The 20,623-nt window shown below is 36.4% G+C and overlaps 3 protein-coding genes across 5 annotated transcripts in view; 1 reads left to right on the top strand and 2 right to left on the bottom strand.

Annotated features, from left to right (window-relative positions):
- Window positions 1-4,449: 4,449 nt before the first annotated feature.
- Window positions 4,450-7,719, top strand: LOC111476411 (CO(2)-response secreted protease). The gene is made up of 9 exons (XM_023120052.1): window positions 4,450-4,674; window positions 4,766-5,028; window positions 5,125-5,236; window positions 5,387-5,903; window positions 5,970-6,070; window positions 6,170-6,415; window positions 6,512-6,626; window positions 6,733-6,943; window positions 7,024-7,719. The coding sequence occupies exons 1-9, from the start codon at window positions 4,502-4,504 to the stop codon at window positions 7,602-7,604; spliced, it is 2,319 nt and encodes a 772-aa protein (XP_022975820.1). The 5' UTR covers window positions 4,450-4,501; the 3' UTR covers window positions 7,605-7,719.
- Window positions 7,720-8,839: 1,120 nt separating this feature from the next.
- LOC111476412 (protein FREE1-like) lies at window positions 8,840-13,552 on the bottom strand. Its single transcript, XM_023120054.1, has 10 exons — window positions 12,475-13,552; window positions 12,022-12,108; window positions 11,797-11,928; window positions 10,641-10,772; window positions 10,478-10,543; window positions 10,273-10,383; window positions 9,881-9,973; window positions 9,719-9,749; window positions 9,498-9,568; window positions 8,840-9,224 (listed from the first exon to the last, which is right to left on the bottom strand). Exons 1-10 carry the CDS (start codon window positions 13,429-13,431, stop codon window positions 9,147-9,149), a joined length of 1,758 nt encoding a protein of 585 aa, XP_022975822.1. The 5' UTR covers window positions 13,432-13,552; the 3' UTR covers window positions 8,840-9,146.
- A 1,150-nt stretch (window positions 13,553-14,702) lies between these two features.
- LOC111476410 (vacuolar protein sorting-associated protein 35B-like) overlaps window positions 14,703-20,623 on the bottom strand; it is a 9,090-nt gene continuing 3,169 nt past the window's right edge. For 2 of the 3 annotated variants that reach the window (XM_023120050.1, XM_023120051.1), the window contains 14 exons: window positions 20,381-20,455; window positions 20,252-20,311; window positions 19,798-19,914; window positions 19,344-19,583; window positions 19,203-19,268; window positions 18,826-18,915; window positions 18,354-18,443; window positions 17,997-18,083; window positions 17,327-17,395; window positions 16,632-16,712; window positions 16,315-16,422; window positions 16,126-16,229; window positions 15,909-16,022; window positions 14,897-15,107 (listed from right to left, as the gene is read on the bottom strand). In XM_023120050.1, the coding sequence (XP_022975818.1) occupies window positions 14,897-15,107; window positions 15,909-16,022; window positions 16,126-16,229; window positions 16,315-16,422; window positions 16,632-16,712; window positions 17,327-17,395; window positions 17,997-18,083; window positions 18,354-18,443; window positions 18,826-18,915; window positions 19,203-19,268; window positions 19,344-19,583; window positions 19,798-19,914; window positions 20,252-20,311; window positions 20,381-20,455 (1,512 nt within the window). Of the gene's footprint in view, window positions 15,108-15,908; window positions 16,023-16,125; window positions 16,230-16,314; window positions 16,423-16,631; window positions 16,713-17,326; window positions 17,396-17,996; window positions 18,084-18,353; window positions 18,444-18,825; window positions 18,916-19,202; window positions 19,269-19,343; window positions 19,584-19,797; window positions 19,915-20,251; window positions 20,312-20,380; window positions 20,456-20,623 lie in introns of all 3 variants that reach the window. The other variant, XM_023120049.1, reaches the window with a different exon arrangement.

The raw sequence follows: 20,623 nt of genomic DNA, 5'->3' as shown, positions 1-20,623 counted from the left end.
AAAAAAAAAAAAAAAAAAAAAAAAAAAAAAAAAAAAAAAAAAAAAAAAAAAAAACTAAAAAGATAATATACATGTTTTTATATAATTTTTTTTAATTCTTATTTTTAAATATAAATTTTTGTTTGATAAAGAGTTCTTCACAAAAATAAAATAAAATAAACCAATAATTTTATCAACTTCATTTTTTTAAAGTATTATGTATATTTAATTTGAATATTACATTTATAAATTATTCAATTTCATTTTAAAAAATATTATGTATATTTAATTTGAATATTCCATTTATTTTTTATTAAATAGAAATTCCTCAATTTTAAAAATAATGTAAGTAAATAGGAAGTTAAATATTATATATTCTATTTGAATTTGATTGATTTATTATTTTCTAAAAAATTATATTATTTTTTATAATTTTAAAAATGGTATTAAATCATGTAGAGCAGAAAAAAATACAGCTTAAAAAAGGAATTTTTATTTTATTTTTATTTTTTTAAGAATGGTAAGATTTGAAAGTGCACTATTCAGGGGTAGAAGCGTACTTTCACGTACAAACTATTTACGATAGTGACACTCCAAACTCTACAGAGTCGTTTTCGTTCATTGAGGCGCACACATTGCAAAGCCTCTAGAAACAGCGCCCTCGCCGTTGCTATAAATACTGCTTCAATTCGAATTGTAACACATACCTTCCTATTCTTGTGTTTCTCATCTTAGTCTCGATTCTAGCGAGTTTCTCGACTGTGATGGATCTCTTTTGTTGCTGTTTTTGGGATTTGGGTGGCCGCCGCAAGCTTGTGTATTTGCTGATTGAAGGCAATTCGTTTTTCTATTAAGAAAATTTTCTGTAGTTCATATTGCTTGTTTTCTGATCATCTTTTTGTGGTACAGTTGGATCGTAGTTTGATTATGTTGTGTTTTGTTATGTAATGTAATTTGCATTTTCCTTTGGATTGATTTTTTTTTTTTTTTTGTTTGAATGATTTGATGATTTTGGTTTCGAAGATGTATGTGATTTGAGATCTTATATCTCCTGGTTTAATTCAACTTGTTGTGAGTGGTTCGATTGTGTTCTTGTTTCATTTGCAACTATAATCGTGGAGGTATATGGTCCCAAATTTTTTATGATTTTTTTTCATTCCCTTTCGATTAAAGAGTTGAAATTCTCATTGCATGTTTTCTTTTTGGTGCGTACGAGACCGTTAGATTATTTGTTGTTATTAGGGTTAAGAAATGTTTGTTCCGTAAGCTTATCTTAGATTTCTTTTGCAGTACTAGATATTGTTTTAGTTGTTAAATTAAGTGGTGTTTTGATTTGATTATGTACCGTGATATTTGGTGAAGTTTTTGAATCTCTAATACATTTTGGTTGTATTGAAATGCTTGTATGTCTGTTGAAGTTCTCCTTGCCTTCTGCAGTATTGAAAGCTTTGACCTCTGTTTTCAAAACTGTAGAACGGAGTAATGCAGATTAATGAATGTTATATTCTTGATCATATGATTGGAGTAATGCAGATTAATAAATGTTATACTTGAATCAAACTCTATTCTTAAGTAGCTAGTTGACCCTATAATGATATGTTTGTAATTAAATCTTTATTTGTTTTCAAAGAGTTCATATCAACAAGAGTCTTTTGGCTCTTGATAATGTATAAGTGCATTGGGAGATGAGAAGAAACAAAGAGAAGGGTGTCATGTTCCCTACAGTGATAGCAAGTTAACATGTTTGCTATAGGCATACCTTTTTTATTTTTTATTTGATTTGAAAAAATATTGTAGTTCACCGAGAAGAACAAGCTTCGGTGGCAAGCCACAAAACTTCTTAATTGACCAACCAGAACACAGTAAGTACACTATTATGCTAATTTACTGAAAATGAATTCGGATCTGTATGCGGCTTGAACTTATAATACTTTCGAACATCGAGTCGTTTCAATTAATAAAATTGTTTGAAAGTGCACTGTGTTTGTAATTATCTATATAATGACAACTTTAACATTTGATTATGAAAATTTAAAGATGTCTTTGGTTCTTTGTTCTCACATCTTATCCTTCCCTAAACTATTTTGGCCTTAATTTAAAAATTTTCCTAAATGAAAATTACAGAACTCGATTTTGCAGAATTATGCAGAAGTATGTCGGACTAGAGTATGAAGAAGTATGAACAAGTATGTAGAAGTATGCAGAAGTATGCAGAAGTATGCAGAACTACTTCTTAAGTTAACGGTGCAGAAGTATGCAGAAGTATGTTACAGAACTCAGCTTTGCAGAAGTATGCCGGACTACAGTATGCAGAAGTATGCCGGACTACACTATGAAGAAGTACGCCGGACTACACTATGAAGAAGTATGCAGAAGTATGCCGGATTACAGTATGCAGAAGTATGCATAACTATAGTATGAAAAAGTACGAAGAAGTATAAAATATGTCAGATTACAGTATATATTACAGTATGCAGAAGTATGCCGAAGTATTGAGAGTTAGATTTTGAAATTTAAGTATGTTAATCTAGAGAGGATTGCGCTCATAATTGGTGAAGGAAGTCCGAATCAATTTAGATTGAAATAGGAGTTTCTGAGGTATGTGACTAAAATTGTGTTGGGTCACTCATTTCGTAATGATACCATATTGACGAGGTAAAATTACAGGTATGTCATTCATACAATGCAATATATTTGCTCTTGGGAAGAAGAAACAACTTTAGGGGACTTACGTTTGGAGGCTACCTCTTGTCAAAGGTAGATTTAAAATTGGAATGAGATTAGGGCTATCTCTTGTCAAAGGTAGGTTTAAAATTGGAATGAGCTTAGTCACCATTTTTTTCATTACTCTATTATTATTTATTTGTTATTTACTCCTCACTCTTACTTTATTTATCTGTCACTATTTATCTGGTCACTATTTCTCTAGTGAGATATATGTAAGCGGGTTCATTTTTGGGTAAGAAACGAGGTTAATTGATGATAAATAGTTGTGATGTAAGCTCTAGGGAGTTTATCTATAGATATAGATATCATAGTACTTTCTAACCAAACAATTTTATCATTTGTGCGGTTTCCTCAACAAAATGGAAGAAAAAAGAGGTCCTTCAAGTGAGTCATATTTATGTACGGCTACAATTATATACTTGAAGAAAAGAAGAAGAAGAAGAAAAACAAATCTCTTTTAGCTACGGTGTGAAAATATCATAATTTTGTTCTTCCAATGGTTTAAGTGCTCGTTGGTTAGGATAGGATAATATACGTTACTTATATAGCGTCTGACTGCTAATTCTCTATTCTTCCATGCGTCATGCCATTTGTTGTCGTGTTCATTTTAGCAAATTTCTGGGATACGAATGAATTTATTTATTATTCCAATCGTGAAAGAAGGGAAGAAGGTTTAGGTTGGAATCCTCAGGTTAGAACACTCACTTTCTTCTCCCCTTATTTTGCCCCTAAACCTAAAAAGCCATGAAGTCTTTGAATTTAGGCGGCTTGATTTGCCTTTCTGAGGGGCTATTAAGACAGTAGTTCATTAAAAAAAAAAACTAAAGAGGTTAAGAGTCCAATATTGCAGAGCACAAACAAGAAATTGGTGTACACAATCATTGCCTGATCCGTCCATCATCTCAGAGTGTTGCAAAGAAGTTAGAAGAAATGTTGGATGTTGAAAGTGGAGAATTAACAATAAGTGCCTGAATGGGTTGTAGTGGCGCACCAAATCCAAAACCCTCTCCTCCTATCACACCTCATCGTCAAAATTATTATTTAATATGTCGAAACATTAAATTTACTAAACTTAAGGAAAAAAAGACGATTCTATTCGATAAATATGCATATGATGGTGGAAACAAAGAAGATAAGGAAGGTGAAGAGTTTTATATTTAAACAACCCATTGTGGTGTGTAATGGACTTATCGTTTTATGTTTTATCGTGTGCTGATGATCAACACATGAACGACGGGTTTCGACAAAAGCAACATTTTAAAATATATCAAATAGATATATATATCTGTACGAGTTTGTAACAATACTCAACCTCCACCATCATTTACGAACATTAATTCAGCATGAGTCCCTAAAACAAGCCATCAAAATTCTTCACAATCTTGATTTTCAAGTGACCCAACAAAATTAACACGGCAATGAACTTGATTGGGTTCTATAATTTGTTACCAAAATAAAAACAAGCATCCTCTATGCCCTTCATTCATCCGTTCTTATATGCATATATAAAAAAAAGGAAAAATCTTACCTGTGATCGCCAAATCTCCACCATCGCCACTGTCATCAGTCCGCCACCATTTTAACCATGGCGCACTACGTGTGGATAGGAAAAAAGCTCGACATTTCGGCAGTGCGCGTGCTCTCATCAATGAAACCCACCAACTCATCATGACTTTCCCTTCTTCTCGACCACCAGTTTCCATCTGCAAGAACATATAAATTAGCATTCAGCGAGCCGAACAGCTTTGAAATCCAAGGAACTAATTACCCATTTCAAAACAGAAGCCAGCCCGCCATGCAAACCATTTCTTCTTGTGCCTTCCTTTTGGTTTGTGTCATCTTCTTGCTTCTTTCTGAAAATGCTAAAATAGCTGCTGCTGCAGCTGGGAACAATGGCGTTTATATCGTCTACATGGGATCCGCGTCCAGGACTGACTTCCTTCGCCTTCTTACCTCTGTCAACAGGCGGTAAAGCTTAATAAACATCCCAATTTCTTGAAAAAGAAAATTCAAAGTCTCACACATATTATTTATGCCTCGTCTCTTGTGTGGTACGTAGGAATGGAAACGCAGTGGTACGGACTTATAAACATGGGTTCACAGGATTCGCAGCTCGTCTGTCAGAGCAGGAAGCCCATGCCATGAGACAAAGGCCTGGAGTGGTTTCGGTCTTCCCAGATCCAATACTGAAGCTCCACACAACTCATTCATGGGATTTCTTGGTCAGTCAGACAAGCGTCAAAATCGACAGCGCTCCCAAGTCAGAACCCCCGACCTCTTCCTCTCAGCCGTCCGATACAATTATCGGCATCTTGGACACCGGTAACTAAATATGTAACAATATATCAACCATTAATTCTCTGCACTGCACCGTATAACAAGTTGGCACGGTTCTAACAACTCGCCGGAAAAATTTAGGTATCTGGCCGGAATCCGAGAGTTTTCGAGACGAGGGTATGCCTCCGATACCGTCGAGGTGGAAAGGCACGTGCATGGCTGGCGATGACTTCACTTCCTCCAACTGTAACAGGTAAGTGTTGCTAAAAATCCATAGCTATTTAAAAGTTTCGATAATAACTTAAAAAAAAAAAAAAAAAACAATTTAAAGATGTAAGCTGTTGGTGAATAAAAAATCATGGAACTATCGTGTGTGTGTGTTTGACATGTTTTGTCGGGTCAGAAAAATCATTGGAGCAAGATTTTACGAAAGTTCTGAGAGCGACGGGATAAGGTTCCACTCACCTCGAGACGGAGCTGGACATGGAACCCACGTGGCTTCAACAGCGGCCGGCAGTGCCGTGGCTAATGCATCCTACTATGGCCTCGCAGCCGGGACGGCCAAGGGCGGCTCCCCCGGCTCAAGGATCGCCATGTATAGAGTCTGTATGGCCGATGGTTGTCATGGATCGTCAATCCTGGCAGCGTTTGATGATGCCATCAACGATGGGGTCGATGTATTATCCTTATCTCTCGGTACGCCCTACTTCTACAAACCGGAATTGGCGACCGACCCCATTGCCATCGGAGCCTTTCATGCAGTTGAGAAGGGGATTACAGTTGTCTGCTCTGCTGGAAACGACGGCCCCACTCCGGGATCGGTGGTGAACGACGCGCCGTGGATTCTAACAGTGGCTGCCTCCACCATTGATAGGGATTTTGAGTCTGATGTTGTGCTGGGCAACAAAAAAGTGATCAAGGTAATTTAAATTCCTTCACCGCGTTAAGTTATTTCAAATAAACTGACCCAATGAAATATAATTCAGGGAGAAGGTATAAATTTCTCTGCTCTTGAAAGCTCTCCTGTATACCCACTGATACATGGCAAATCGGCCAACAAATCGAGTACCAGTGAAGACAGTGCGAGGTATGTAAGAGATGAAACATTATATCATGCTGCTGCTGGCTAATAAGATTCCTCATTAAGCTCTCTGATGAGTCCTCTGGCTGTTGTGTCTCTGTTTAGGATTTGTTCTGAAGGCTCCATGGACGAAGCTCTTGTGAAGGGGAAGATAGTTATTTGTGAGAGCAGTGAGGAAGGAGGCGGTTCCTATTGGCAAGGTCAGGCTGAAACAGTGGAGAGCCTTGGAGGGGTCGGGATAGTTCTGATTGATGACCAAGCAAAGCTAGTGGCAGAGAAATTTACTTCTCCCATCACCGCTATTAGCTCGAAGGATGGCGATGAGGTCCTTGCCTATGTTCACTCAAGCAGGTAAAAGTTAAAACCATCCTCTGTTTAATCATCCTGGGTAGAAAACTTGAACTTCGTGGTCTTCAATGGCCTAACCGAGTTTGATATTTTCTGAAGGAACCCAGTTGCTACAATCCTGCCCACCTTGACCGTAATAAACTATAAGCCAGCGCCCGCTATAGCATACTTTTCATCCAGAGGGCCCAATCCCGCAGTATTAAACATGATCAAGGTAAGGCAGCCTTCAAAGGGAAGAAGGAAGGATGAGGGGAAAGATTATATATTTGCCCTTCATCAACAAAATTTCAATCTAAATTTTAGATTTAACTGTGTTGCAGCCGGACATATCAGCACCAGGAGTGAACATTCTTGCAGCCTGGCTTGGAAATGACACAAATTCTACTCCACAACCAGAAAATTCACCGCTCTTCAATGTGATCTCAGGAACTTCAATGTCCTGCCCGCATGTCTCCGGCGTAGTAGCCATGGTAAAATCTCAAAACCCCACATGGAGTCCCTCAGCAATCAAGTCGGCCATCATGACAACAGGCAAGGAATTGACCTCACTAAATTTTTTGTTGAACTGAACATGTTTACTGATGAGCAATTTTCTCACGAAAACTTCACAGCAATCCAAACGAATAACTTGGAATCACCGATGACTTTGGATACGGGATCAGTAGCTACACCTTATGATTATGGGGCAGGAGAGATATCAACCACCGAAGCATTAAAACCAGGACTAGTCTATGAAACTAGTACAACTGACTACTTAATCTACCTTTGTGGCCGAGGCTATAACCGGTCCACCATAAAGAGCATCTCAAATACTGTTCCTGATGGGTTTGATTGCCCCAAGGATTCTAATGCAGACTACATATCCAACATGAACTACCCAACAATAGCAGTGTCCGAATTGAAAGGCAGCGAAAGCAAGAAAATAGTGAGAACAGTTACAAATGTTGGTGGTGATGGTGCAACAGTTTACAAAGTCAGTGTGGACGCACCTGGGGAAGTAGATGTCAAGGTGATTCCAGAGAAATTGGAATTTTCAAAGAACAATCAGAAGCAGAGTTACAAAGTGGTGTTCACCTCAACTGTGTCCACACTGAAGAAAGAAGCCTTTGGTTCAATAACTTGGAGCAATGGAAAACATCGAGTCCGGAGTCCATTTGTCGTAACCAGTGAGAGTAGTAAGTCAGAAGATTAGAGAACTAATTGCAATTAACCGGCTCGAAAGTTGTGTAGTGCTCAAAGTCATCTGTTTCAGTTTGAACTATGTTGCCTTCTGAATAAACGAAGTTGATGATGTTTTAGATGTCTAACTTGCTTGATTGAACGGCCTTCATCTGTAGAAGAAAACTAATAATAATCAAAATTGATGGTTGAAGGAATCGTGAATAGGAATAAATACTAAGATTGTCAGATGGAGCTGAGTGATAAAATGAACATGAACATGAACAACACTGTATTTAAGACTCCCATTTTTGGCTACGGGAATTGTGGACTATGGATGGAAGATTCAAGCAAATGGACTCAGTAACAAATTTCTTAAGAGTATCAGCCCCAGTGTAACATCATGTTTAGACTGTTGATGATCCAGTAAAATCTAATAGCCATGTCCGTCTTCAGATTTTCAAAGGTTTCTCCACTTGTTTATCAAACAGGGGAAAAATTTACAGTCGAAACCAATTAGGAAAACTCGAAGCTAAACTTTCTCGCAATTCCTACCTCTAAATTCGGAGAGGAAAAAGAAGGATTTACCAGGACGATTAAATTTGCGAAGTCGATGTGCCTATTACAGTATTCAGTGACGTTACATAAGATTTAACTCTCACGTTTGGGATGAGGATTTCGTCGTTCTCATTCATCATAATCCCTTGACGGTGTGGAAATGGGTGAGCTACCTCCTCATCCGTTTCGTCGGCAATCTTCATATTTAAACCTCCTCCCCACCGTTCTTTGAGATCCACAAAGAAAGCTCTGCGCTCCGTAGAACAAGGAAGTTGAGAAAATAGCGGGAAAAATGGAATGGAAGAAAAGAGGTTAAATTATAGAAAATAAAAGTTCATTAGGTAAGCTATTTCAAAAAGAGAAATAAATACTAAATTTTCAATATAATTGTTGATAATTTTACACCAATTTTTGTTCTTTATTTAAAGTAAAATATATAGGTTAAATTTAAACTCAAAATATAATTTAATTAATAAAATAAAAAAGATTTCTAAACCAATCACTTTATATAAACTATAATGAGGGAGCAAGGGTAGAACATTTCTTCCTATTAGGTAAATGAAGTCTGGATTATATATTTTCATCTCTGCCCTCACCCAATCTCCACCTTGCCCCATACCCATCCCGTTTAATTTAAATATATATTCAACATATACTAAAAATTGATAATCATAATTAATCAATCACATAATTATGGACAAGAATGAAGGATTATGCGACCAAAATAGAAGTACCACAGCATTGATGGATTGGATACAAATAGTAGTGTTAAAAGGAAGATGAGCTAAGAATTGGAAAGAAGGGCCTAACTTACTTTGTACATAATATAAAATAGCCGTGTGTTTCACAAAGACAAACTCCATTTACAAAACAATAGTATGGAATCACAACTGACATCAAATTATAGAGGCTCAAGGCCTTCGGAGAGAGAGAGAGAGAGAGAAGCCCAATTATTAGGAAAATATGATAATGAAGAAGCCACTCTACCCCAAACCACATCCCTAAACGAACGGTGGAGTCAGTGAGCGCTGACAAGGAATGGATGCTGGCAAACCCCACACTCAATGGTCTCGGAACCTGAGCTTGGAACCTGCACCTGTAATGGTTCGTATACACATAAATTTATCATTACTGCACTACTCCATAACATAGCTCCACAGCTCCACAGCTCCACATCAACTAATTTTCTTCAAGCCTTAAAGGGAACGTGGGTTGATCAACATTTCATGGCAGTCACAATCTCCACCACACTTGAACACAACATTATTTGGAATCCCCTAACTATAACTAACTCCTTAACAAAACACTTTTCTAAGCACTCTAAATAAATCAATTTATAAGCATAAACCAAAAAAAGAAGATATCAAACCTGTAAATGCACAGTACAAGTAGGACATGCAACTTCCTTCATACGTTTCCCAGATCCATCAGACTTGGATCCTGTGGCATTTCATGGAAGTGACAATAACATTAGTGCTTATTCTCCTATATAAGAAAGAAAACACTTGAACAATAACAACCCCAAATATTAATAGAGGAGCAGCTAGCTAGCAGCGTATTTAAATTATTGATTCCCCAACAACAAATTACCTGATGACCTACGGTTTCTCTCCATTTCATCCTACGACAACAGAAAAGTAAATTAAAATTAGATTGATGCAATAAGAAAGATATAATTTTTTTCTTTTATTGATGGATATCTCTAGGAAAGGGCGTTCAACTACAGAAATCACAATGCTCAATAAGCAATACCTTAAGTTTTTTGGCAAGATCCTCATGGCTATGTAACCCTACAGGATTACTAGTCAGATCCTTGGCATTAGCGAGCCTCTGAGTCACTTCCGCCTGAAAACAAGAAGAAAAGACATGTTAAGAGCCAACACACTAATGCCTGCTTGCTAATTGATCACCAGCTAATCCAATACATAAACCCGCCTCATCCACACTTCCCAATAAGCCCAGGCGGGAAGAATAATAATAACGGTTTAGTTGTCAAAGAGGGAAACAAAAAAAATTCAACAGAAGTTTTTCTTAGAAACATATTTAATGGATATATGGTATTAAAAATCAACAAATTTCTATACAAGTTTTTCTTAATAATAATAATAATAATACCAAATAAATCAAAGTTATGCATAACGTACCATGCATCTGTCACAAACTCGAACTTGAGGAGCATTCTCCTCAGCAGTCAGAGCTGTTCTACCTTGCGTACATTTATCACAGAAGATGTCTCCACAATTTCTGCAGTGATGCTGAGAAAAAAGTTGAAACACTGAGATCCATTAAAAAAAAAAAGGCAGTTTAATGAACCATATTCTATAATAATTAGAAAAAAAAAAAGTTTACCCTTCGGACAAAAGCCCCAAAGTCTGACCCACAGGCTGTACACTTCGTGACTGCTTCATCAGGTACCTAGAAACGGAAACAGAAAAGGCAATTTAAATGCATATACCCTCAGACAATCTTCAAATCAACAAGCTGATAATTAATGACAACTCTGTCAAGATACCCAATGATCTTTCTCCTCGTTGCCTGGCTTTATCAGGTTCACCCAATCAACCAACCCTTTCTTCTTCTCTGTAGGCTGCTCAGGCGCCTTAAAAGATTCAGAAGGCCTACTTCTTCCACCCATTTCCTTAAACTGTGTTTTTTTAAAAAAAATAATAATAAATAAATAAATAAAAGAATCATCTCAAGTTACAACTACTAATATCTAGAATAACTAGCTAATAACAGACAGTAAAAGTACCCAATCTCTATGAAAAGAAGTCTAACATTATTGTGCATCAAGAATCTAAGACTCAGACTCAGACCGTGAGATCTCACATTGTTTTGGGGAGGAGAACAAAACATTTTTTATAAGAGTGTGGAAACCTTTCCCTAGCAAACACGTTTTGAAAACCTTGAAGGGAAGCCTGAAAGGGAAAGTTCAAAAAGGACAATATCCGTTAGCAGTGGGCTTGAGCTGTTACAATTAGTATCAGAGCCAGACACCGGGCAATGTGCCAGTAAGAACGCTGGGCCCGGAAGGGAGGTGGATTGGAGGTCCCACATCGATTAGAGAAGGGAACGAGTATCAACGAGGACGCTAGGCCCTAACGGGGAGTGGATTTTGAGATCCCACATCGGTTGGAGAGGAGAACGAAACATTCTTTATAAAGGTGTAGGAACCTCTCCCTAGTAGACGTGTTTTAAAAACCTTGAAGGAAAGCCCGAAAGGGAAAGCACAAAGAAGACAATATTAGCTAGCGGTGGGCTTGGGCTGTTATACAGACTGATCGGTGTGTATCTATGATATGTGCACACTGTACTGGTTTAAACAGAAGGTTGCCTTGAGACTTTTTATAGCCACAGAACGAAAGGATCTGTAAGATAAACTCTAAAAGATAAACTAGAACACTCATCCATCATACCATGATAAGTGATAACTATTCGCAAACACACTTATACACCAAAGGGGTATGGCTAAGGCAATTCCTTACAGCTCAAAAATGTCTTGAAATCACAAATGCATAGATTAGCAGGGGTAGGAATTCTAAAGAGAATGCTTCTAATGCAAATGGTTAAATGTTTATCTTGAAATAACAAGAGGGTTAAAAAACACTAAATAAACTTCAAATCATTTTCTTAAGTTAAAGACCAAGGAAAACAGGTAGGGATTATACCTGTACAGTTGCAGCAGTCACCGTGTCCAGCAGCGTGTTGGTGGTGTACTTGTTTGACTGTAATCTAATACGCCGTGGCTCAATATCCACAGAGCTCTTGGACCAGAAAGCCAGGGTAGAAGAATCATACACCTTACAAACATAAATAAAAGATAACAAACCATATGATAAGTCCATGGTAGAGAATTCCAAGGAAACCATAAATAATCTAGCATCCCCACTTACTTCACATCTAGTGATGGTCTCAAGAGGATATATCCTTAACGTTCGACTAGAATTTGGATCAAGCATACGAATGCCATCTAGACCAACCTGGAAATGATTACAAAAGAGATTAAATAACCAAGTCCTATTGTTGTGCTAAAATAACTTAATTAACAATTAAACTATGTTGGAGCAAAGAAAATATAAAGTGATAACAAAAAGCGATGAGAAGGTAACAGAAGAACAATGACAATTTTCATGGGGATTTTTCTCCTTTTTTTTTTTTTTTTTTTTTTAAATAAAAAACCAGCCGCCTTCGTGATTCAATGTACACCTATCTTCAACAGTTTGCCTAAATAGCCTGTCCCTTAAGAAGAGAAAAAACATACCACTACAGACCAGGCACAATACGATACAATTAAATAAATGACAATATCTACAACAACAAAATTGTCCAGTGACAGCATGAAATACCTGACAAAGTACATCCATGGTGCTCTGACCTCCACTTTCAGCCAAGAGCTTCACCCGGAACTTCTGCACCCAATTTTTGACGTCTTCTTGAGCTTCCACCTTAGGGATCGCCCTAACTACTTTCAGTGAACTCGCCGGCGGATCTTTTTTCGGAGGAATATTTATCGGCCTCCCATAATCGTCAAAAGCAGGCGTCGCCGCAGACCAGGTCGAAGACTTAGAAGCCGTACCACGAGCTCCATAAGGCTCAACTTTGCCACCTTGGTAAGCATAGACTCCATCGCCATAACCGTCATCATAGCCAGAGTCGAAGCGCGGTGCCGCGTCCTCCGGCCGCTTTCCGTACAACTCCGAACCAAAATCAGACCGACTTCGACCGTAACCTCCATATCTATCATCAGCATATCCGCCTCCCTGATCAAATTTAACCGAACTTTCATATGGATTTTCATACGACGGGGGTGCCAAAGAGCCAAAGGGAGCCGAATACATGGATGAGAACGGAGAATTAGCAGTAGGGGTAGAATTAGAGCTCTGATTCATGGGAATTGAGGAAGGTGGAGGGGGAGCACAATTGGGAGCCGTCTGATGCTGATCGTAGGTTGAGTGATACGATTGCGACTGATAAGGCACCTGAGACTCAAATGGAGGGAAAGCGGGTGATTGAGGAGTGGGATTGAATGTCTGGGGACTAGAATTGGATGAGGGAGAGTTGAAAAGAGGCGCAGTCGGAGAGACAGGGAGGGGATCGGGATTCTGGGAATAGGGGGGATAATAAGGGGCATAGCCAGGGTAATCGGAGGCACCATAATTGGTGGAGAAGGGCGGCGCCGAGGCGTAAGCGCTCTGGTTGCGATCGGGGGTAATGGGAACTGGATTAGGGCTAGGATTAAGGGTAAGGTTTTGAAAATTTTGGTATTGGAAATACGGAGCTGTACCGTAATCTCCGTTCTGCATCGTCGGTGCCGATGAGCAAAGTTCCGATGAAGCTCCGAATGAGAGATTTGGATTATGCGGTGATCAGGTTCTCGAAATTTCTTTTCGCCCTTACCGGGAAGACTACTCCCAGAACTTAATATATTAGTAATTTTCTTTTTTATTTTAATGGGTTTTATTATTTTTCTCTTTTCAAGGAAGGATTCCGAAACATTCGCGGTCTTTTGCCCTAAGCCACGTCATGTGTGCTTCGAGTAAATTAATAAATTTATAAGTCCTTCTAAATAAATAATTCTAATTTATCTAATTGACCGATTGTACAATGTATTGCTCAAAAGTCTCCAAAATATTCACTTTTAACCTTTCTTTTTTAAATTCCATTTTCAACCGAATGTTAATTTTTAAAAATGATATTGTTGTAACAGGATTTATTTTTAATAATAAGCGTGTGCATTTTTTCTTAAATTTACACAGGACTTTTTAAAAAAAGATTTAATTGTTGTTTCCGTGATGTTAAAGGCAATATATAGTTAATTACTAGTTTATAATAGCAATAATAGTAACTGTTTCAATTAAGATATTGTATGTATCGACTAAATCTAAAATGTTCAAATCTCTAATCTAATCCATAGGTTGAATTAAAATCATTTAAAATATAAATTAGAAAAGTGGAATTAAATTATTAAATTTTATAGAAAAAATAGACTTTGACCCGAAAGTTGTCAAGCTTAAGTGTTTTAATAATTATTCTCAGCTCAAGCTTAGCTAACAGCCAAAAAATATTAGCTTTTTTCTCCAAAAATTAATCGATTTTAAAATTTATTATTAAAAACATCGAAATTAGGGGACTTCGTGGTGCTTTCGGTGACCCTATCAAGCTAAACATGAGCATTTGATATCATCAAATTAAATAATTTTAACAATAATAATAAATGACTTTAATTTTTAAAATTTATAAATGAGGATTATTGCAAAGGATTTAAGAATTTAGATACTAAAATAATAAAATTTTAAAACTTTAATAAAACAAATATCGAACACACTCAACCGTCCCTCAATAGTTCATACCGACAATCACATTTTACTACTCTACTAGATAAAGAATAAAAATAAAAATTTATAGTTTATTAAACATAAAATAATTTTATCGAGAATCTATACAACATAAAAATAAAAAGTTAGACTTCTCAATACAAACTTAGGAACTAAAGGATTCAAAAACAAGCTCACGCAAGTGATGAACATCAGGCATATTTGGGGGGGGGAGGGAAAAAAACTGATATTTCGCAGTCTAAGTCACAAATGAGACAAGCTCCCCTTATCCTTCCAACTACGTTAGAAACAAAGATTAAATATACAAGGGGCTGCGTATAGAATAACAAACACAGAATTTCCTTCAATGCTAAAGCTATATAAGCAGACCGAAACCCAGAACAAATAGCTTTAAGACGGCAATCAAAGATTTCAAACATTTATGGTGATTAGATCAAACCTTGATGGAATCATATCTTTCACCCATCACACCACCTTTCTGTTTCTGGAACTGAATGTAGCGAAGTGTGCTGGTAAAGAATGCATCTAAAGAAGGACTGGCGCTCGGGGGGTCACTCTGCAATTCAGTTGTTATTAATTCAATCAACCCTTGAATTGCAGCGGTTGTAATCTGCTGGTTTCCTTTCTCGAAATAGTAGAGGTACCTGAACCGCATAAACATACATATTCAAATACAAGTACTTGTCCATTAGAAAGTAACCATACTGTTCATATCAAAATTGTTCCTTTTTTGTAACGGTTAGCGCATTTTTAAAACAAAACTATATCTCACAATTTGGTTATAACACGTCACTAGACATAAAATTACATAGTTACTGGAATTCTGTATGTCTGACAAAAGACCGAAGCATTATACTTCAATCCACTGGCAGATATTGCCCAGAGTAGTGTCTATACAGAATATGAACGAGGCTGTCTGATTTTTCTAAGGAACAGATAACCGGTAGCATGTTTATCCCTTGAATGAGAACTTAAAACCACTATGTACGCTAGTGAATCATCATCAAACCTTTTTGGCTAGGAAAGAACATCGGAAAAGGAAGAATAAGGAACTGGTCAAGGAAATTATAAATAACTATACAAATAGTTTATTTAAAAGAATCAAAAGGAATTAGAGAACTCTTTGTATAAACAAAAAAAAGCTCTCGAGATGTCATTTAAATTTAAAATTCTGTATATTTGTATACAAAAGAATTTACAACTTTGGTAATCAAATTTAATTCTTAAATGCTCATTTAATTTCAATGGTCAGTTTTGAGGCACTATTCAATCATTTGGATATGGGTCAACTAGTGGTATTATTGAAAGAGTTCTTTTAAAAGGTAAGATAGTATAAATGATGGATAAGAGCAGCCGTTAGTATTCTAGTCAAGGGAAAGAATTGTGTTGGACATATTATGTTTTGTCCTTAACTATAAAAAGGAGGTAAAATTTCAGATACTAACTTGTTCAGTATTTCAACAAAAAGTGTGACGGGTCCACTGCTGCCCCGTGTAACAGTAGCCATCTGTTGAGCAGCATTTGCAATTCGTAGGGCACGTTTTAGGCAAAGAAGAACTCTGTTTACGGGGGGAAATCTGATTATTTCTTCCAAGACAACCAAGCAACCTAAAAGTCAAACATGCCAAAAGTAAAACGGTCAAGCAAGCATGAGGGAATAACCTCTCTCCATCCTTAATGCCTTCTGGATCATCAACCCAAAAGAGATGCGAGCATGCATAAACAGCCCTACACTGATCTGGTTTCTTTAGAAGCTTCGCAGAATACTGGCAAAAGACAGAAGAACACTTCAGGATATAGACCATAACATTTGTAAAGGCACGAGATTGAGTAATGTAAATGTATATTTACCCCAGTAGCTTTGTGTGTCAAAGTATCTCTGTTCTCAATGCCAAACACATTCATCCTCTGCAGAGTCCCAATAATAAGGTGTATTGCAGTCACTTGAGCCTTAGAATCCTAGATTCAAACTTTATTATGCAACAGACGGAAAGAAAATGAAGCAAACTGCATCAAATCTTTACTTTCCAAAGGGGAAGAAATCAAACAAACTGCATTTTTTTACGAGTACTGAAGTGGAAGTAAGGAGAACTTGTATGTAAAGCCAGATCAGAAAAACAGCTCTTGTGCTGCGGAGTCTGTATTATAAAAAAGACATTGATATTTACCGAAATATCTTCCTCATAGATTATAAATGCTCGAGTAAAGAACTCGTACGCAACAGGTTCAAGGTCACAGTCATTAGCTGCCTGAATAATAGAGGAGAATGAATAGAAGTTAGAAGAAAACTCTAACATCTACAGAGATAAGATCCTTAGATATGGTGATTCAGATCATCAGAATGGTATGATTTGGTGTAGTATACCACCAGAATGATGAGATTTGGGGTTGTATATCTATGTAAACAACTAACTACAGACTAGTATGGTATAAAGCAGGAACCAAAAAATTTTTGTTGCAGAATTCTTTCTTTCTATTTCGGCAATAAAGCATAATGTCCCACCATGGATGAAATCTTGCTTACCAAGAGAACAGTTTCTGAGGCCCATTCGCTAATTAGGATTGGAAACATAAAAATAAAAAATGTCGTCCTCATTCCTATCATAGATGTTTTCTTCATTAGATTAGTGATTTCTCAACCCAAAATAAGAAGAATGTGACGTTCCCTATTCCCTTGTTCTCAGGCCTCTACTATTTCGATCCTTTAACGGTATTTTCTCTCTTTTAATATTGTTGCATTTTCTACCTTGACTTTAAATTGATTCTCATTCTAAAAATGATCAAACAATATCTAGGGTTGTTTACATTATTTCACAATACTGTATTGAGAGAGATCTCTATTTCAAATCATTGATTTTCGTACCTCAGCACATTCCAGGTATAACCTTAGTGCCAATTCAGGAGCTGGAATAGAGGAAAGTGCCTCGATAAGCTGGAGCCAAAAAGGGAAGTAGCACAAGTTATTTCTGAAGCAGCCGAGTTTATAAATACCAGGAAATGATTGAGAAAATAATAAAATATAACTCCATTGAATCTTGACAGTTAAAATTGACTTATTGAACGGATTTCACTCAGATGAAGACCACACAACCACTAACCCTCCGGTTATAAATACAAATCTTTTCAATTTTAACCAGCACAGATATAACAACAAAGGTATTTTATTAACATTCTATACATAGCTTAGTAGGCTGAACTTCTCTGGCTATATATATTGACCAAGCTTTACCAATCTCATTGAATTTTTAGATTCTCTGGATTGAGTCAAAGTGTGTGTAGGTCTACGAGCTAGAAATATAATTTATAAATTAAACGAGGTTAGACAGATTAGCTATTATCTGGACAATCGAACATTAGTGGACTTGTAGTAAAACACTACTTAAACGAGGTTAGACAGATTAGCTATTATCTGGTTTGATATTGAGATGCAGTGTTGCACAATCGAACATTAGTGGACTTGTAGTAAAACACTACTTAAAGCCTTAGGAGAGATATCGGCATCCTCCCTATGTAAACCAGTGGATCTCAATTACCTGATTTAAAATCTGAAATATTTTCTTTGGTGTAGCATGCATTTCTTCTACCACATCCCCATTTTGATTTTGTAACCGTCTAATTAACTGCAAACATGGGAGAAAATTATGTACATGTACTTTATAATGAAGCTGGTAAATAAAATAACTTCAAATGAAATTCAAGAATGGGCAAAAACATTATTAATTAAGAAAAAGGTCCAGGAAAGATAAATCCAACAAAATCCAAGACTCAAAACATGAGCAAATTATAATTGACCAAGATTTGAAAGTCAATTCTCCTACACGAGAATTCTTCAACCACCAGGAATAAACATGACACAAAACTATCTTGCACATCAAACAGGACAAACATACATTGAGGGCAGAAAATATCAGGGGAGGAACAGTGAAAGGCAGGCGATTTGGTCCTCCACACAATATGTGCTTCTTCACGGCACAGATAATCTGAGATTCAAGAGATGAACTCATTAACAAGGTTAGCATGGGCCCAAGTAACAATTTTGAGAATTCTCAAACATAAAGAAATATTGAATAGAAGATAAAGGTTTATGATTTCTGAGACTAAAAATGTGCCTTTAGAAGAAGAAGAAAAAAAAAATAAAAAAAAATAAAAATAAAAATTGTGTTAATAAATTAAACCAAATTACTGAGTGGCCATAAAAAATATTGCAAGATTGATTTGCATACGACAGTTCATTTTAAATTCTCAAAGGTAAGAGAAAAATAATGAAAACATAGTCGGATGATGCATGCTAATGTAATTATCTTATTCTCAAGAAGTCCTATTTAGTACTAGCAGTAGCAAAAATGTAAATAACAATTTTACCTCTAACATTTCCACTGGGTCATCGTTATGTAGCATGTGTAGGAGGCGGGCAACAGAATTTTGCTCTTCCTTGAAATCCTCTTCGTCAAGCTATTATCAGAATAAAGACAAGAAAAGCAATTAGCTGGGACTTTTTATTTCCTTTTTTGACCCATCAGTATGCTCTTTTCCAGAATAATGCAAGAAAACAATAGGCAATAGACAGATAGCACATGTAGATATCATGTGCCCCGGTATGAGAGAGTGGGGAGATGCAATGAGAGTATCGAATAATGGAATTACAATAAAAGTCACAAGTGCATTCATATATAGAAAGAAGGAAAACAAAATGATTATAGTAATCAAAAGTTGCACGTTGGAAAAAAGTTTGTATTTACCTCATCGACAGTAACTTCTTCCAAGTCTTTGATAAGCCCTTTTATTAGTTCAAACAACACGTCAACCTGTCATAGAATATGATAAATATAATCCACAAGTGGAAAGGTTGATATCATAGAATACAAAGAAGCGAATCAAACCTTATCAGCAGTAGAAATGCAAGAGTTATTTTTCATTATACTTTGAATAATGACCATGGCCATAACTTTGTTTGTGGCATTGTCCAGGTGGTCCATGACACGAGGATAATTTGAGAGTGTAAGAGCTGTCACAATATCATTATATTTCTCTAATGGAGCACTGAGAAGCACAACTATTTGTTTTGTTGCTCTGGTATCTTCAAGCTTTGGTTGGCTGGAGAGTTTTTTAACGCATGCTCCCTTTCAGAAGTTCAAAAGCAACAAAACAATTTAAGTGAAGATAGGGACGTGTCTTATAAAATGCCAGAATTAGGATTCCTACATGAAAAGCACAGTAGCCAAATAGCCTCATGCCATACAGCACACAAAAGGCTTGTCACCTAAGAGTGTGTCTACCGTCTAAAAAAAAGTTATTTAAGGTCATTACAGCATTGAAGAAAGGAAAGGAGATTACCAATATTTGGTCCACATAATCAAGCCGATCTGGATGAACACGAAGGGTAAATGACAGAAGGGAGACATACAATGTTATAGCTCCAACAATAGGCATGTCAACCTGTGCTTCTATTACCTGTTAAAAAGATTATAACTGGTCAATTCTCACGCTGAGAAACTTTTGCAGTTCCAACATAAAGAGCATATGCACGAGACATGTTGAAAATAAACAGAAGCTTGCATCAAAAACTTCAGATGATAATTGTAATATTGTATCTTATCTTTAGAGGGAGAGAGAAATTGAAACCTACTCTCAGTAGCAAGCTTGTTAAGAGTTGGACCAAACTGATGACTGTTTGACTGTTTTGAGCTATTTTTACATTTTTGGTATTTAGATTATCGTTGAGATTTATATAATATAAGTAAATCCATCTTCTTATGGTTGAAGTTAACTCACAAGAAAGCAATCTTACCTTCCCAATAGCATTGCTCAACTTAGCAAAGGCTTCTACATGCAGAAATTCAGGTATTACCTGAAATATGTCAAAATTCAGAAAAATGTGGAAGAAGAAGAACAAGGAGACTCACAATTGATTACTTACATCTGCATTGGAAACAGCATAGTTTGATAGTCTATCCATTAATTGAGAAAGAACCATCCTGATGTCAACAGTTGCCTATAAATAATTTGTTTTTTTCGGTAAGAAACAGAATTTTTATTGATGAGAAAATTAAAGAAAGAGGAAAGGAATACAAGGGCATAAGAAAAAGAGCCCGACAAAAAAAAAAAAAAAAAAAAAAAAAAAAAAAAAAAAAAAAAAAAAAAAAAAAAAAAAAAAAAAAAA

This window comes from Cucurbita maxima, unplaced genomic scaffold (genome assembly GCF_002738345.1).
Source record: "Cucurbita maxima cultivar Rimu unplaced genomic scaffold, Cmax_1.0 Cma_Scf00003, whole genome shotgun sequence".
In the NCBI taxonomy this organism is placed as follows: Eukaryota; Viridiplantae; Streptophyta; class Magnoliopsida; order Cucurbitales; family Cucurbitaceae; genus Cucurbita; species Cucurbita maxima.
The sequence above is the reverse complement of the archived record's forward strand: the minus strand, read 5'-3'. Positions and strand labels throughout refer to the sequence as shown.

What these genes read in the sequence shown, in the direction of transcription:
- LOC111476411 (XM_023120052.1), top strand. Translation starts at nt 4,502, where the DNA reads ATGCAAACCATTTCTTCTTGTGCCTTCCTTTTGGTTTGTGTCATCTTC. An exon ending in ACTTCCTCCAACTGTAACAG is followed by an intron (nt 5,237 to 5,386) that starts GTAAGTGTTGCT and finishes TTGTCGGGTCAG; the next exon opens with AAAAATCATTGGAGCAAGAT. An exon ending in CAGTATTAAACATGATCAAG is followed by an intron (nt 6,627 to 6,732) that starts GTAAGGCAGCCT and finishes ACTGTGTTGCAG; the next exon opens with CCGGACATATCAGCACCAGG.
- LOC111476412 (XM_023120054.1), bottom strand. Translation starts at nt 13,431, where the DNA reads ATGCAGAACGGAGATTACGGTACAGCTCCGTATTTCCAATACCAAAAT. An exon ending in ACGAGGAGAAAGATCATTGG is followed by an intron (nt 10,544 to 10,640) that starts GTATCTTGACAG and finishes TTCCGTTTCTAG; the next exon opens with GTACCTGATGAAGCAGTCAC. An exon ending in CTTGTACTGTGCATTTACAG is followed by an intron (nt 9,225 to 9,497) that starts GTTTGATATCTT and finishes GAACCATTACAG; the next exon opens with GTGCAGGTTCCAAGCTCAGG.